The 13,525-nt window shown below is 34.8% G+C and overlaps 1 protein-coding gene across 21 annotated transcripts in view; it reads right to left on the bottom strand.

Annotated features, from left to right (window-relative positions):
* Nucleotides 1–13,525, bottom strand: part of DST (dystonin) — a 404,042-nt gene that overhangs the window by 97,907 nt on the left and 292,610 nt on the right. For all 21 annotated transcript variants that reach the window (XM_039853102.1, XM_039853089.1, XM_039853093.1 and 18 more), the window contains 7 exons: nucleotides 10,383–10,506; nucleotides 7,196–7,404; nucleotides 6,253–6,570; nucleotides 5,607–5,773; nucleotides 3,850–4,006; nucleotides 2,813–2,939; nucleotides 660–722 (listed from right to left, as the gene is read on the bottom strand). In XM_039853102.1, coding sequence (XP_039709036.1) covers nucleotides 660–722; nucleotides 2,813–2,939; nucleotides 3,850–4,006; nucleotides 5,607–5,773; nucleotides 6,253–6,570; nucleotides 7,196–7,404; nucleotides 10,383–10,506 — 1,165 coding nt within the window. The remainder of the gene's footprint in view (nucleotides 1–659; nucleotides 723–2,812; nucleotides 2,940–3,849; nucleotides 4,007–5,606; nucleotides 5,774–6,252; nucleotides 6,571–7,195; nucleotides 7,405–10,382; nucleotides 10,507–13,525) is intronic.

Genomic DNA, 13,525 nt, shown 5'->3' with positions numbered 1-13,525 from the left:
ATGTTACATAAATATGACATCTATGGAGAATGAGACTATTATGTTAATACCACTTGATTTCTAGTTTGAAATTTCATTATAACTACTATTCACCTCTAAAAAGATTTTCTCTCTCAATTGTATGGTGCCGGTGGGTACTAGATTTATCAGGGAGATCACTTCGTAAATTATATAAATGTCTAACCACTGTGTTGCATACCTGAAACTAATACAAAATAATATTGAATATCAACTGTAATTGAAGAAAATTAAAATAAAAAAATAAAGTTTAAAGCACCAAAAAAAAAAAAAGTTAAGGAAGCTCTTATTTAATGCAATTGGCAGAGAGAAATGCATCCTCTGATAATTTATGAAGGAAACCTGGAACCAATTGCTGAGATGTTAGTCTCTGGGCTTATAGGTAAGTGAAAATCATTACTGTCTCTTTTCCCAGTACACCGGTACACCGTAAGCTCCATGAGGGCAGAGATAGGTCTTCTTTTTTTTTTTTACTCAACAGTGATATTACAGTAGAAATGAAAAATATATGAATAAATGTTATGCATTGTTGAATTTTAAAAAACATATATAAACTTTAAAGTAAAAAATAAATAAGATTTTCTCTCTCAAAAAGGAATACCAAATTATCCTAATCATTAAAGACTTAAAATTAACATCACCTTTATTTGCCAAAATTTCCTGAGTATCTGTGGCTGTTCCTTCACCATTTAATATTACTCCACCTGCAAAAATATTAACACCGAAGTAATCATAGATTTCCATAGTATTTCTATACATTAATAATAGATGACATTAAATCAAACCCCTGTAAGCAGTAATCATTTAAACACGTTATTATTAATTTGAAAATGTAAAATATTAATTAAATTTCAAAGGTCCAAAATTTAAAAATAAAGTTATATCCTCTCTTCTTTATAAAATTTATTCTTAAAGTAGTAACATGATCTCTTTAAAAAAGTTTCAGTAAATTTAGATTACATACATTACTCATTAATTATAAATTTATTAAACAATTTTGTGATAAAGTTTCTTTATTGGTAAAATTATTTTAGTGACGAAGTCTCTGAAGCTCAGAAGTCACTCATATGTGTTGCATTAAGCACAAATGACTGACAGACAAAAAAATTTCTATCTTTCTTAAGGAAATGAAAATTGTCTGGTATAGGTACACGGTGTTATCATGGATTTAATGGAGGCAGAAGATTAAAAATACATGAAAGAAGTTAAAAGTTAAAAAAAAAAACCTATGACTAAACTCACATTAAATGAACACAAAGAAGAAAGCACAATGGTTAAGAGTGCCTAAGCTCTGTCATATGACTCACCTGAATTTAAATCCCAGCCTCACTAATTACTAGCTGTGTGACTGAGCAAATTAATTACCACTTGACTAAAGTGATGGGGATAATACCTTCCTATGAGACCACTGTAGGAAATAAAAACAGTTAATCTATTGCCTAGAAAATAGGAACTGCTCAGTGAGTAGTAATTCTTATTTCTCTATAATTATATAAACATCTAGCATTGGTATCTTTTTCATAATCAGAATACTAAACTAATAATTAGATTTTCTTATTTGAGTATACATTGGCTACCTATCTAAAACACAAAGATACTTCCCAAAACTAACCACACGGGAACAAGCCTAAACAAACAAAAACATTTAAATATCTGAATCTTAATCTAAGTTTCGTCCCTTTTTCAAAAATCATACACAATGGCATTTCAGATAGAAACAAAAATATCTTATAGATACTCAAGATTAATTCCTACCATGTTTAGAAGTTATCAAGAATAGAAAAAAATAATTTTTACTTATTGCAAATATATAGTGGATATAAAGAACTAAAAACAACAGAATTCCTTTTCTTAAAAAAAAAAAACTTGACATTTCAGGAAATCTGATTAGGAGAGAAAGGAAAGATCATCACACCACATATAATATGAGTATTCCCTGAAATGGGATTAATAGAGCGGAATAAATGGTTGAGAGAGGCCCAGCTGGAACATCAGTCTCACAATAGGGACAGCTGTGGGGGCAGATGGGGGGAAGGGCTGAGAGAGCAGATAAACCACAGAGGATATTCAGAAACTCTCAGAATAAAGAGATGAGATCTGCCTTCTGTCTATCCTTGCAATTAAAAAAAATAACAACAACAACAAAAAGCCCTCACATTGACAATATAAATATGTTTCAAAATTAAAACTATACCCACAATTTAAATTAATTTTAGAATCATTATTTATACATGACTCTCCCTTTCTGTTGAGAAAAGTGGTTCGACCATGACTAGGATTGTGATTTAGATATACTGGTTAACATATAATTGTTTCCTTTGGGAATAGTGTAAGTTATAAAAGTAGATGGGAATAAAATGAGAGGTCCACGCTACAGAAAATAACCTGTTCCCTACTCTCACTTCTTTCCCAAGAGCCCAGACCCATTTCTTTATCAAATATTTCAAATACAATTTCAACATCTCCATTAATCAAGGTAAAAAACAAACAAATTAGAATCTGATCTTTCTCTTTCCTCAGTATAATGCTCCTTATTCCTACATATTAATTTGGCTACATTTTAATTGCAGTCTTTAATAAAACATAAGAGAGATTTGAAATTTGACTAGTACTGATACATTTCCATGGCAGCTTTTAGTGTGTTTATAGATGCCATCTTTCTTGTCACTTTCCCTTTGTATTTCTGATTATTTTATGCATTAATTTAAAATTTAAAAAATAAGATACACAAAATTAACATGAACGGGCCCAATTCTTATGGTCTTTGTGCCATGAGTGTAAATAAAGCACATACCTGATTTAACCGCTGCTATTGCCTTTGCAGGGGTAGTCACAGCACTTATTAGGTTACACAGTGAGATGCCACTGTTGTTTACTTTCTGAATCTCTGGTGTTTTTAAACTCCACTCTTCTTGTAATTTCTTGAGGTATAAAAACACATTATTTTTCAACCTTCGTCATATTTTCAAAGTAACACATTATAGTCCAATTTCTTAAACATATCTCAAAACAATGATGATTGTGGGTCCCGATTTGTGGGGTAGCGGGTGAAAGAAAACAGCACCATCTCTATTTGTTCCAACAGCCCAGGTGACTGTTAACACTGTTAGCAGTGAGAAGTGAAGTATGGTCCATCCTGCATTCTGCCCCTAGCCACAGTGGAAGTCAGGCTATTCCCAGCTGCCATAGGTTCCAAAGCAACTGTCAACTGTAAGTCTGGAAAACTGTACTAGGTAATAGTCAAGTTACAAGAAGAAAAGTACTAGAAACAATTAAAAAATAGGAATTCAGAATTCCATTTAATAGTGAGTTTTAAACATCAAAATTTCAATTAATTTTTAAAAACACACACCCCCACAAATTTGGAGTGGAAAAATTGGCATAACTGGTCATATGTCAGATGACAAAAAGACTTGCACACTATTTGTAGATGTTCCATTAACTTCTATCTTCAAATACTGGTTATAGTGATATATCAAAACTATAGTAAAACGCCAAGTTGAAGAGATGGATCTTCTACTTAATATTATGAAAAATGGTAGAAAAATAACTTAAGTAGAGACTAGGTGGGGAAGGAAATTTGGATATTAGGACAGCCAGCAGCTCACTAATACATCTCTTTAAAAAAGCAAATTAACCAAAAGTTTGTGTTCTTCCTCAAAAGGATCAGTTAATCCCACATCCTAATTTTCAAATATCACCAAAATATATTGTACATACATAAGGATCTAACTTACGTGATATTAAATAAAAGGAAACCACAATTAGTCTTTTAACCTCTCATTACTGACACAGGCAAAGGAGAAATTCGTATCAGGTACAATGATTCACCTTAGTTTCTTCCAAAGATTTTCCTAAATCTTCTGCACCAAAAGAAGGCTGCACAATGGGAACTCTTTCCATTGTTTCTTTTATCCATGACTTTAATGATTTAACAAGCACTTGGAAAGCATCCATCTGTTCTTGACAAGAAGATACAGCTTCTTTTCTAGATAATAAAAATCAGTGACAGATTTAAGGCACAGAAAGGAGATGCTCCAAAGGACTAATTACTAATAAATAATTATTCTCATATCAGGCTTAATATTAAGGGAAAAAAATTTCCCCCACGTACATTCTAGCTCTTTGATACAGGAGGAAAGGTTTCATAGGTGGTAAGTAAAACCAGCTAAAAAACTATTTATTTATTCCCCAGAGGCAAGGTCTGCAGATAAAGAAACAAGTAAAGAAATCTGTAATCCATATGTAAAGGCACTCTATAAAACGACATCAACTCTAAGCCTATATAAACAGTTTTAACATTATTTAGATTCAGCGAGCTTTGATCTGTCCACTTTATGTGGTGCTTTCTGCCAGCAGGCACAGAACCAGAAGGGAAAGTCGCACATCACCGACATGAAAACTACGCCACCTAGTGGTAGCCATGCTATACTACAGGCACTTTAGTGAATGGATAAAGCCAAGAGCTTTAAAGAACAGATTTCAGTTTCCAAAAAAACGAGGTGAGACCTAGTAACCGAAAAGTTTAATGGGTGCCTCCCACATAGATATTCAGGAAGCTCTACAGTTAACTATATGAATTTTCTGTACCTCAGCACCATGGAGGGAGGGCACATGCCCAGAACATGAACAGTTGTGAAGACAGTTATATTTGGAACTGGGATGACATGTGGATGACATGTGCACATGTGCAAGTGTGTGGAATATTGGCACGTAAGAGTCCACTGCAGCTGGATTAATTACTGATGACTATGTAGTTTTAAAATTGAATCCATTCGAAAGAAGAAAAACCTAGAGTTTACCTAGGAAGATCAAGACTATTTCTTCTGTGCAATATTTAAATTAAATATTACATGACAAGATGGAAAATGTAGCTCTGTGAGTAGTATAGACAGCACTCAAAAGTTTTAGGTAGAAAATTATGAAGAAGTAAAGAACAGCTGAAAGAGAAGGAACAATTTTCTATCTTTTGGGAGTCTTCCATATAAACTTTAGCAAAACTAGATGTACTATATATTCTAAACTAACATGAGATCAGAAATATAAAAGTTCAGTTACAAGGCTTATCCCTGTATAGCTTTTTAGCTCAACATAGGTTCATTCTCTTGTTTCTTATCTTGTTTACTCATGGAGTCATGTCTTATCTATAACATTTTAAAACGTATAACTATTTTACAAAGAAAAAAAAAAAGCTTCTGATTAAGCCCAGAAAGCAATGAACCACAGCTATCTTTCAAGGTTATTTTGGCCTTTGCAAATAAAAATGCAGCATCTGCCAAAGGATTCAGACACAATATTAAGTTTAGGTTATTTTCAGTAATGGACTATTACCACCACCACTTTTCTTACATTATGCTTTCTATTTTTATGTAAGAAGTCTTGAAGTTCCCTTCTAAATATTTTAACAAAAATACACTTAATTTTAGTAACAAAAAAAAAATGTGTCAATATAAAAGCACTTATAAAGTAACCCTATGCTTATTCTCAAGTTTTCAAAATTGTTTTAGGTATCTACATATGTAAATAAACATAATTTATTCTAATTAGTATCAAGTAGAATAAAATCCAATTTCTTAAGTTGTGCTTACTTTTCTTTGATGGTATCCTCCATTTCTTTGAATTTCTTTGACAAATTATTTGTTTTTTCAAAAACCAGAGCCTTATCACCTGGCAGGCCATGGTTGGATATCTCCTTCAAGAGACTCTGCAAAACTTCAAGATCTTTCTTGTGTTCTAATAATTCAGAAGTTGATTCCTACAAAGCATTTAGATATTTAATCAGTATAAGATGTTGCTAGATCTTCAAATGGCATTTTATCAAGAGGTGGGTATGTGACCAGAATCTCACATAAGAATAATCCTGCCTATGGTCATTACTCCAAATATAAATAAACATGCAGGCAGGCTATTCAAAAGAGAACACAGTAAACTTCATTTAATTTAAAAATGCACTCTTCACATTCTGTTTCTTTGTGAGTTCTGGCACCTAAGATACTTATATCATCCGTGGTCTTTGGAAAGTATATGTATATGAGATGTGTCCATTTCTAATCAATGAGCAAAGGCTTCAAGAAGTTGAGGTTTGCGATTTTCAAAGGAGGAAAGTGTAGACCTTTACTAACCCATCAGCAATTAAAATGATGACGGCTAATTATAATTTTGACAGTAAATGTATGAGTTTGTCTTAACTGATAATATGCTTGATCAGACTTGTGACTATTAAGGAAGACATACCTGCATATACTGAGACAATTCAGTAACATCTTTTCCTGGCACATCTGCCTCAGTAAGAGCCTGAGTTTTTGTCTCTAAAAATGTCTGAAGCTTTTCTGAGAGGTTCTCAAACAGTTCTACTTTGGTTTTTAGCTCCTCCATTTTGGCAAGTTTTTGTTTGTGTTTATGACTTGCTTCTGAAAACCGAACAGACAAGTCCTTCATTTTGGCTTGCAGTGAGGATGCGGTGGATGGGTCTGTTGTTTCCATAAACTTCTTCACTTTTTCATTCATGGCATTTATACTGCTCTGACGACTTGCAATATCCTGTTCCAACATCTGAAATGAACCAAATATTGCAAATGTTTTATAATGATGTTTACAAATAATGCCCCAGAGTTTTAAAGAATCACTATTCATAACAACAAGCTTGAACAACCTGTGACTAAGGAAAGTTAATGGCTGGGACTGACTGACAAGTTTGATCTGTCCCTTGAGGAATCCCATCCCAAATCTCTTCAAGGGAGAGTGAAGAACAGCTGGCTGGTTGCCTGAGCGAGGCAGGAGGTGGCTGCTACCCAGCAACTCCTGGGATCTAATGGAGTCTGGGGATTATCCATGGTCCTAATTTTTAAAAGGCTAGACAACAACAAGATTGATCAGATTAACCTCGTGCAGCTGGCTGAAGCAAGGATAAACAAGATAGGACTAATGTATGTGTAAACCCTCTGTAGTGAATATTATTCATGAAAAAATATACAGAGCTCTTTCCATACTTCATCAGAGAAAAACCATTTTATACATTTGCCTTTGTGCAAGCACTGCTTTCCACAGTTATATTCAGAAAACGTCTCTTTTTCTATATTCTTAAATTTATCTTAAATCTACCTATCCTTGGAGCTTATTAAACTCTTCTTTTTTAATCTAGAAGTGAGATTATTTTTCTATTTAATATGTCACTTACAATGTTTTTACTGATGATATCCTGAAGAGCAGCAGAGTTTAAGGGCACTTGACCTTGTTCTTTCAGAGAGCTTTCCACACCTCCCATCCAGTCCAGCATTTCATCCAGGCCATCCTGCACACTCAGTGAGCGGGTCAGGGTTATCTGGAGTTTTTCATTTCTCTCATTAACGGACTTGGATAGATCATCGTATCTCCCGACAATATCATCTAGTCCAAAAACATCAGAAAATGTTAAGCAAAGTTATCTTTACCCTATTGCTTTTAAAACACACACTAAGGTGAATCCTAAAATTTCTACACCAAAATTGGAAAAAGAAAAAAGTGTAAATGATAAATTCATAATGCATATTCAGAGCATCATCTAAAATCTTAAAAAAGAAAGAAAAGACTACAATGGAAAATGAAATATATATATATTTGTTTAAAAATAGTTAATATGTATATCATCTGCATTTAAAAGGAGATTTTTGGATACATAAACATTTGAATTATCCAAGAGAGATGAAGCAGTTCAAACAGCAAAACCTTGGAGTAAATCCCAGTTCCCAATCTGACATTTTAAATTAGCCATACTTATTGATAACTGTATGGGGGCAGGGGGACAAGTTGACAGTCATGCACAGATATTCTTAGGAAACAAAACACAGTCATAAAGAATTGTCAAGATTTAACTCTTACATATAAAAATTCTCTCTTTTTCTCTCTCTGGTATAAATTAAGCTTTTGTCATCCTTCACATCCTAAACAAAGTACTCAAATGCACAAAAATTCACAAATGCATATGTGTTGAGAAAATATACAACAATGAAAATCCACTTAAAATAGGAAAGGCTGAGATTATAGTTTTAAAACAAACAGAATTTATGTTTAATAGCAGAGGAAAAGGAAAAATTAACAAGATTAACAGGTTAACCTATCTCAGATGAAATTAACTACTCTTTCGATTCTGAACCCTTAAGATGCTAAACAAGTTGGATTGTAAAGCTCTATATTTTAACATCCTACATTCCATACTGCAGACTAATGAGAAGTTCCAAGAACAATGATTTTTAACCTATTTCTCTCTCTCTCTCTCTCTCTCTCTTTTCCTCTCTCCTCTCTCCCCCCACCACACACATTCAAAATCTGTTTTTAATTGTTTTTTATTTTAATTCATCACTTGTTTTCCAAGAATTCAAAAAGTATTTTAATTATTTCTGAATGTTTTAGTCTAATACACTGCTTCACTAGAAGAAAGTTTGGACCTGAAACATCTCTATAAAAATGAAATATCGCATGCTTGTCTATGGCCCAGGGAACATAATTTATATAAACAAACAATATTTCTTTTTGATTGTTCTAATACTGTATCATGAGAAAAGAGTTTGACAAATTTTCACTGAAGTGAGATGTTACAGTTCAGATGACTGAAAGAGACAATCGTGCTTCTGTCATTAAAACTCAATGAAGCCCCTGAGAATGCTGATAGGAGAGGGGGATGGCATTTAACAAACACCATGATGCTATCGGCAGAAAAATTAAGCAGTCGGTTCAAATATGAACCATAATTTGAAAGTCACAAGAGCAGATGCTCTAAATTGCAGGTCGCCATTGACAGGTGAGCTGCTTCTCAAATGGGCAACCTGTGCATCAAGAGAGTCACATTAACTATCTGTTTAACCACAGTAAGTGATTTCCTAAGCTATTTTAATAAAATGAACACATTTTGAGTGTCACTGGTCTTGCTGGACTTCTCAGTGATAAAATGTTGTCATTCAAGTAAATTCTTGATTTTAGTAATTAAAAATTATTTTAGAAAAAAGTACACAACAAAATGTATTAAGAATGTTATTTGGAGGCGGCTGATTTTCTTAGAAGTCAGTTAGATCTCAGAGAAACTCTTCTATATCTTAAATATACTTACACATATTCCTAGAAAATTATGCCAAAGAGAAGTGTTAAAGTCTTAAAATAATGTAATACATGGATTGTAAACAAATAAAAGCGAAAGTGCGCAAGATTAACAATGGGAAAAACGCTTCTTCAAAATAACAGAAATACATATAACATAGTCTTTCTTTCTCCTCCAAATCCCTATGCCCAAGTCTTTACAGCAGGGTTGCTGATGTGAGATGTTAAGATGGTGCATTGGGATACAGGAAAAAATGTTAGGACTTTCATTCATATTTTTATCTTATACTCTAAATTTTTTATTTTTGTGTTTTATAATTATAAGACACGTAACATGATAGATAATATGTGTATGTAATTTATAAACATGTGCCTATATGAGGGTACATGATCAAAAGCGTTTGGATGTCTGTAAGAAAGGAAAAAAGGTTTCTCTTCTACAGAGTGGTTTTAGAACAGCAGAGTTTCATTCCTCTCTTTATCTAAAATTTCTACTCAGATTTTAATTTATGTTCCCTTTGGAGTGAAACACATGTCCAATCATCTGCTGTGTTGTTTTTATTTCATACATAAGGATATATAATAACCTCAAACCACACATTAAATATCATGAAAAGCAGCAAAGTCAAAACAAAAAAATATAATAAGACAGTAAACAATGTTTACTGATAATACACTGTGTGTTTAGTATAAACCAAAAATGTGAGTAGATACAAAGAATAACGCACAATATCTCTTCTCCCAAGAAATGTGAGAGAACACAAAAACACTGTAATTCGATATGAGTTTCTAGTGTCACTGAATACCTAGGGTAGCTGGAACCCTGTGAGACCACTCAGAGACTTCTGAAAAATGAAAGAGTGGGAACACTGCTCAAAGCACATCTATCAAGCTTTTAAACCCATGCTCCCGCTTTTGATAGAGACAGATCCCACCAAGAGTCTATTTTGGCCTGTCACAGGCTGAGAGTCTAGCTCTGTCCGATCCCACCACCCAAGAGTGTCTTGTTAAGTTCTGCTTTCTGTGGTGAATATTACATAAAGAGTTTTCGTTACATTGTCTAAATATACAATTAAAATTTAAATATACTCTTTGCAAACCACACAGCTCCCACTCTCGAGATTCTAATGTATCTGCCAAAGAGGCATGCCTTCTCCCAGATTGAGAAGCAACATTTCACAGGAAAAGGACACAAGTAACACAATACATACTAATAAACCTTTTCTCCATACCTATTAGAATACCTTTATTTAGAATTTACTTGAGAGAGAGGAAACAAGGAAATGAACACTTACTCAGTGTTTTCTGGATATCATTCTTGGCTGGAAGTAAAGATCCCCTGGCATCTAGAAGTACTTCAGCCGTCTTTTTCAGTTTTTCTACAGCAACCTGCTGACTTGATATCTGTCCTTGCAGAGCCTGGAGGATTGAAGGCTTCAGTTATACTCAGTAGAACTACATAATAGATTTCCAATATGAAAAAAAATGACTTACAGTAAGACAAAGTTAAATTGGACAGAGTAAACTTTTCATCATTATAAACATACTCCAGAATTCTAGAATAAAGCCAGTTATAAAGTGGCATTAGCAAAATCATCAGCCAGTCAGGATAATACAAATTCAGTCTTGAAATAAACCCTCGAGCATATGTTCATAATAACTGGCCTGGGTCCTGATCCTGTAACCCTCTGCCCTTAGCCTGAGTTCACCTTTAATCTCCACTGCTAGGCTTTGTGCAACACCTCACTACCACCAGAAAACAAAAACAAATAAAGACAAACAACAGAAAACCTTCAGGACGATTCCTACTCCAGGTAAAAAGATAATTAAGGACCTCCATTTCAGTAGATCTTGACTCAAAACTGTCATATTTCTTTGTTAATTCAATAAAAGTTACTTAACATCTAACAAATCCAAAAAAGTCTTGCTATGTTTTATGAAAACACAAAAATCAAACAAACACAGAGCTTACTCACAAGGATCTCTTAGTCTAAGGCAAGAAGTGATAAGTAACAATGGTGAGCAAAAAAAAAAACAAAAAACAAAAAAAAACTACTATTGGAAGTTGAGAGGAGGGATAACTGGGGAGGAAAATGAGGGTCAGCCCGATGGTAGTGGCCATGAGGTAGGGTCCTGAAGAAAATGTGGATTTGGGAATGCAGAAGTGGAGAGGGAGAACATTTCCCTGCAGAATGAACAGAAGGAACAAAGGTGGGGGTAGAAACATCAGAGGGGGAAAGGAGGGTCCCATCCAGTTTGAGAATGTGTTTGGGGGAATAAATAGTAACAGCACTAAAGGCCTCAAAACCCCAGGCTAAGGGGTTTACATTTTATCTTGCGGCAATAGCGAGTCATTCAAAATTTCTGAGTGAAAGGTTGATGTGCTCAGAGCTGTGTTATGGAAGGCTAAATCTGTAACTCCATGTGGGATAAATTCAATGGGGGAAAATGAAGCAGAAACACAAGCTAGGGGCAACTTCTGCAGTATAAAGTAGAGAGGGCCTCTCTGGGACGGGCAAGAAGAATGGATTACGGAGTTGGGAAGAGTCCACAAAGCTTGATGACTAACTATCTAAAGCTGTACTGTCCAATATGGTAGCTATTGACTACATGTGGCTTTTAAGTTTAAATTGATTAAAATAAAAAAAAATTAAAATTTCAATTCCTCAGTTGTACGAGCCATATTTCAAGTGCAAAGTACCCAGATGTGACTGGTAGTTGCTACCATGTTGGACAGAGCAGATCGCAGAACATTTCCATCATCACAGAATGTTCTCCTGGACATCACTGCTTGAGAGGGCAAGAACAAAAAACAATAGACTTGAAGAGAGAAGTACCCAAAGTTTTTAAGCTTAGGTAATTAATGGAATTCACAGGCAAAAGTAGGATCAAGTTTAAGAGCAAAGGAGAGTCCGTTTGGGAATTCAAGACTTTGAAAAGTGCTTTCAGGACACTCATACAGAAAGAAACAGCAAAGCTAGAATTGGAGGGGACTCTGAACACAGACTATAACTAGGCATAAAGCACTGGGAGTCAAGGTCCGTGATAAGACTGCTAAAGGAAAAAGCACAGAAATACCAGAGAAGGAGGCCATAAAGAATCACAGAGAGTACTTATATTTAAGTGATGAGGAGAGGAAAGAGAGATAGAACAAATGTGATCAGAGAGATAGAAATGAGCCCAGAATAATTCTGTCCCCAAAGTTTAAAGGAAGAGAGAAAGTGGAAAAGGTTATCTGTCAACTGCTTCAGAAAGGATAATGTAAACTTTAATTTGCTGATTAGAGGTCCCTTGAGTTCTCTGAGTGAGCAGATGCATGTCAACAGCAAGAATGAGGAGAAAGAGGTAGAGACGGGAACCATACATAAGCCCTGCGCAAGTTTGGCCCTACATTCCTAACAGCTCTGAGCAAATGGGCTGCCTGGCCACACGGGCCTTATGTTTGGCTTTACTTTCACTTGAGGTACTCAAGCTCCTCTCCTCATCTCATATTTGGATTTCAAATTCAAATTACCATATGTCTGACTGTCGATGAACTCATCCCTGGCCATGGGCCCAGGTTTCCAACTGCCTCTTGAATGTTTCCATCTGGGTGTAAACAGTCACCTCAAATTCTAAAAGCTACATGTGAACCCATCATCTCATTCTCTCCATATATACTTCATCCTGGGGTTGCATCTCTACCCAAGTAGTAAACCTGAGACTCCTCCTAAACTCTCAACCCTCCTTTCTACGTGCAAATCAACAATCATATCCTAATGATTTTACTTGCTTAATATTTTTTTGAAATTAGACCTCTGCTACATATTTCAGGATAACAGCAGAATAATGTCTCTCTAAATTGGAAAATGCACCCTAACTGTACTCTTGCCTCTAGTGTCTTCCCTGCTATAGCCCCTGTCAGTATGTTTTATAGAAAATACATATCTGACTACAGATATCACTCCCCTCTTTAAAATATTTCAGTAGCTTCCTATTGCTTTCATAATAAAAGCGAAGATTTGAGCATGCTATAAAAGGTCCTATGAAATCTACTCCTTTATTATATCTTCAATCTCATCTTTTTCCACTACCTGTTCCAGAAATGTCCAACAACACGGCTATTTCTTAGCTATTTGCTCATGCTAGAGCCAATGCCCTAGCCTCTCTACATACTACCTCTTCCATGTGACCTACCTCCCACCATCCTGAGTTTGGCTGTTATTCACCCTTGAAAATTCGAAAGGGAGGCCTTCTCTAACGCTCTTTATCCCTAGTTGTAAGTGCTTCCCCCAGGAACTTCCATAAATACTCTATGAATATCACTGGATTGATTTGCCTCTTCTTTCGAACTGTAATCTCCTCGAGAACTAGGAATCCTATTCAGGTTTCTATTATCACTACCTAGCTGTGCTTGGCACATAGTAGGCCTTGATGCAGGTTTCTGGAATACGAAGAA

This window comes from Pteropus medius, unplaced genomic scaffold (genome assembly GCF_902729225.1).
Source record: "Pteropus medius unplaced genomic scaffold, Ma_sr-lr_union100, whole genome shotgun sequence".
In the NCBI taxonomy this organism is placed as follows: Eukaryota; Metazoa; Chordata; class Mammalia; order Chiroptera; family Pteropodidae; genus Pteropus; species Pteropus medius.
The sequence above is the reverse complement of the archived record's forward strand: the minus strand, read 5'-3'. Positions and strand labels throughout refer to the sequence as shown.